Genomic DNA, 2,719 nt, shown 5'->3' with positions numbered 1-2,719 from the left:
CAGAGAAGAGATGTTGATATAGGAAACATATATCTAACCACATGGAATCATGTCCTCTGTGTCTGCTGTGTTTCCTATATCTAACCACATGGAATCATGTCCTCTGTGTCTGCTGTGTTTCCTTCCCAGTGTTTCCATGTGCCTTACTCTGCCCTCACCATGTTCCTCAGTACGGACCAGAAGGAGAGAGACTCGGCCACAGCCTACCGTAGGTCACTATTACGCAGACCTTAGGTTGTTTGATCAAATAATACCACTCGCCTGTCATTCTGTTTTGATAGTACTTAATACTATAATAAATGTGTTATACTGCAGGTATGACCATGGAGGTGCTGGGTACTCTAGTTGGCGCTGCCATCCAGGGTCAGATCGTGGCGAGCGCACACACCCTGAAAAACTGCCCCCAGCACAACATGTCTGCCAGTCACCTAGGCAACGGCAGTGGGGCCGAGATCGTCAAGAGAATCGTTCACTCCCAGGACTTCCTGTCACATGCTGTAAGTGTCACCACGATAACAAACAACCAGACCTGAGGTGTTACCATGGTGATCCTATATTAAAAATAACTGTAACTGACTGTAGTGTCCTGAACTCACTCAGGGCTGTAGTGTCCTGAACTAACTCAGTGCTGTAGTGTCCTGAACTAACTCAGTGCTGTAGTGTCCTGAACTAACTCAGGGCTGTAGTGTTCTGAACTGACTCAGGGCTGTAGTGTTCTGAACTGACTCAGGACTGTAGTGTCCTGAACTAACTCAGGGCTGTAGTTTTCTGAACTAACTCAGGGCTGTAGTGTCCTGAACTAACTCAGGGCTGTAGTGTTCTGAACTAACTCAGGGCTGTAGTGTCCTGAACTAACTCAGGGCTGTAGTGTTCTGAACTAACTCAGGGCTGTAGTGTTCTGAACTAACTCAGGGCTGTAGTGTTCTGAACTAACTCAGGGCTGTACTTTCACACTCATCTTTTCCTTTTACTTAACTTCTTTCTTTCCTTTTTTGAAGCCTCAGAGTTGAAAAGAAACAACAGGAAACAAGTTGAAGGTCAACAAGCATGAAAATTGTAAATTGTTGAAACTAAAAGGAATAGGATGAATGAATGTGAAGTTTGTGTTTGCAGACTGTCTAGCGGTGAAATGTAGCCTTACCAAGTACCAACTTCAAGAGGGCTTTACAGACATATATTATTTATCATCCTGGGTTTGAAGTGAGCATAGGATGAATAAGAGCCTATGCCACAGCTCCCTCCCCTCCCCTGGTACTTCCCACAAAAGGGGTTCCTCCCTGACATCAGTCATCAAACCCCTTCCCTAAAATAAGAGACCCCTCCCCACAATGTTGGATTTGTCATGGGGAAATCAAAATTGGCCCTCGTCCGGCCCACACTATCCACGCCTAGAACTGTGTGCGGCTTTGCTAGCTGTTGAGATGTATGAACTGATCAGAGACGAAATTGACATTGATGTAAATGTGGCCAAGTTCTACACAGACAGTAAGATAGTTCTCGGTTACATCCACAATGTCACCAAAAGATTCTATGTGTATGTTGCCAATAGGGTAACTCGCATCAGGAAGTCTACCCATCCAGATCAGTGGTGTTATGTAAACACTGACAGCAATCCAGCAGACCATGCAACCAGGCCTAATATTTGCTGCGCTCTTAAAGTACACCAGTTGGTTCTCAGGTCCACCTTTCCTGACCCACAACACTCAAGTGAGCCTGAGAACATAAATTTTGACCTTGTAGAGCCTCACGCAGACGCAGAGATTCGACCAGACGTCACTGTCTTCGCCTCTAAGGTTTCTGGAGCTCAACTCGGCTCTCATCGCTTTGAGAGGTTCTCAAGCTGGAAAGCTCTCATCAAGCCACAGCACGACTCATTCATGTTGCCAGATCCTTCCATGAAGGTGCGGACAACACCAGCTGCAGAGGCTGGCATGACTGTAATAAACCATGCGGTACAAGTGAGTTGTCACAAGCCAAAACAGCAATCATTCACTGTGTGCAACATGAAGCCTTCAGAGAGGAATTCAAATGCCTTGAAAAAAGGAAAGAGTTCCCTAAACAAAGTACACTCAAAAAACTGAACCCAGTGATTGATGAGGATGGGTTGCTGGGGTGGGAGGCCGCTTATCCTCCGCCGACATGTCACAAGACGAAAAACATCCTCTCATCATCCCACGACACATCATGTCGCCACCCTGCTGGTAAGACATTATCACGAGCAAGTGGCTCACCAGGGCCGGCATTTTTCAGATGGAGCTATTCGAGCAGCAGGCTTCTGGATTATTGGGAGCAAACGTCTGGTCTCTGGTATCATTCACAAGTGTGTCACCTGCCGCAAGGTTAGAGGAAGGTTAGTTGACCAAAAGATGGCTGACTTGCCTGCAGACAGACTCTCATCTGAACCACCATTCACCAGCGTTGGACTTGATGTGTTTGGACCATGGAATGTCATAACTCGTCGCACTAGAGGTGTAGCGCAGACTCCAAGCGCTGGGCGGTGCTCTTTACATGTGTCTACTAGAGCAGTCCATTCGAGCTCATCGAATCTATGTCCACATCCAGCTTCATCAACGCGCTGAGGCGTTTTTTCTCTATCCGTGGTCCAGCAAAAGTGCTACGCTCTGATCGAGGTACAAACTTTATAGGTGCCTGCAGGGAACTGAGTATCGACACAAATGACTCAGAACTGACTAAATACCTCTCAGATAAGGGATGTACT

At 46.7% G+C, this 2,719-nt stretch overlaps 1 protein-coding gene across 1 annotated transcript in view; it reads left to right on the top strand.

Moving 5' to 3' along the window:
• LOC111973592 (sphingosine-1-phosphate transporter MFSD2B-like) overlaps positions 1-2,719 on the top strand; it is a 24,090-nt gene that overhangs the window by 10,551 nt on the left and 10,820 nt on the right. The window contains exons 2-3 of the mRNA XM_024000971.2: positions 130-208; positions 316-497. Coding sequence (XP_023856739.1) covers positions 130-208; positions 316-497 — 261 coding nt within the window. The remainder of the gene's footprint in view (positions 1-129; positions 209-315; positions 498-2,719) is intronic.

Source organism: Salvelinus sp. IW2-2015, linkage group LG14, assembly GCF_002910315.2.
Source record: "Salvelinus sp. IW2-2015 linkage group LG14, ASM291031v2, whole genome shotgun sequence".
In the NCBI taxonomy this organism is placed as follows: domain Eukaryota; kingdom Metazoa; phylum Chordata; class Actinopteri; order Salmoniformes; family Salmonidae; genus Salvelinus; species Salvelinus sp. IW2-2015.
The sequence above is the reverse complement of the archived record's forward strand: the minus strand, read 5'-3'. Positions and strand labels throughout refer to the sequence as shown.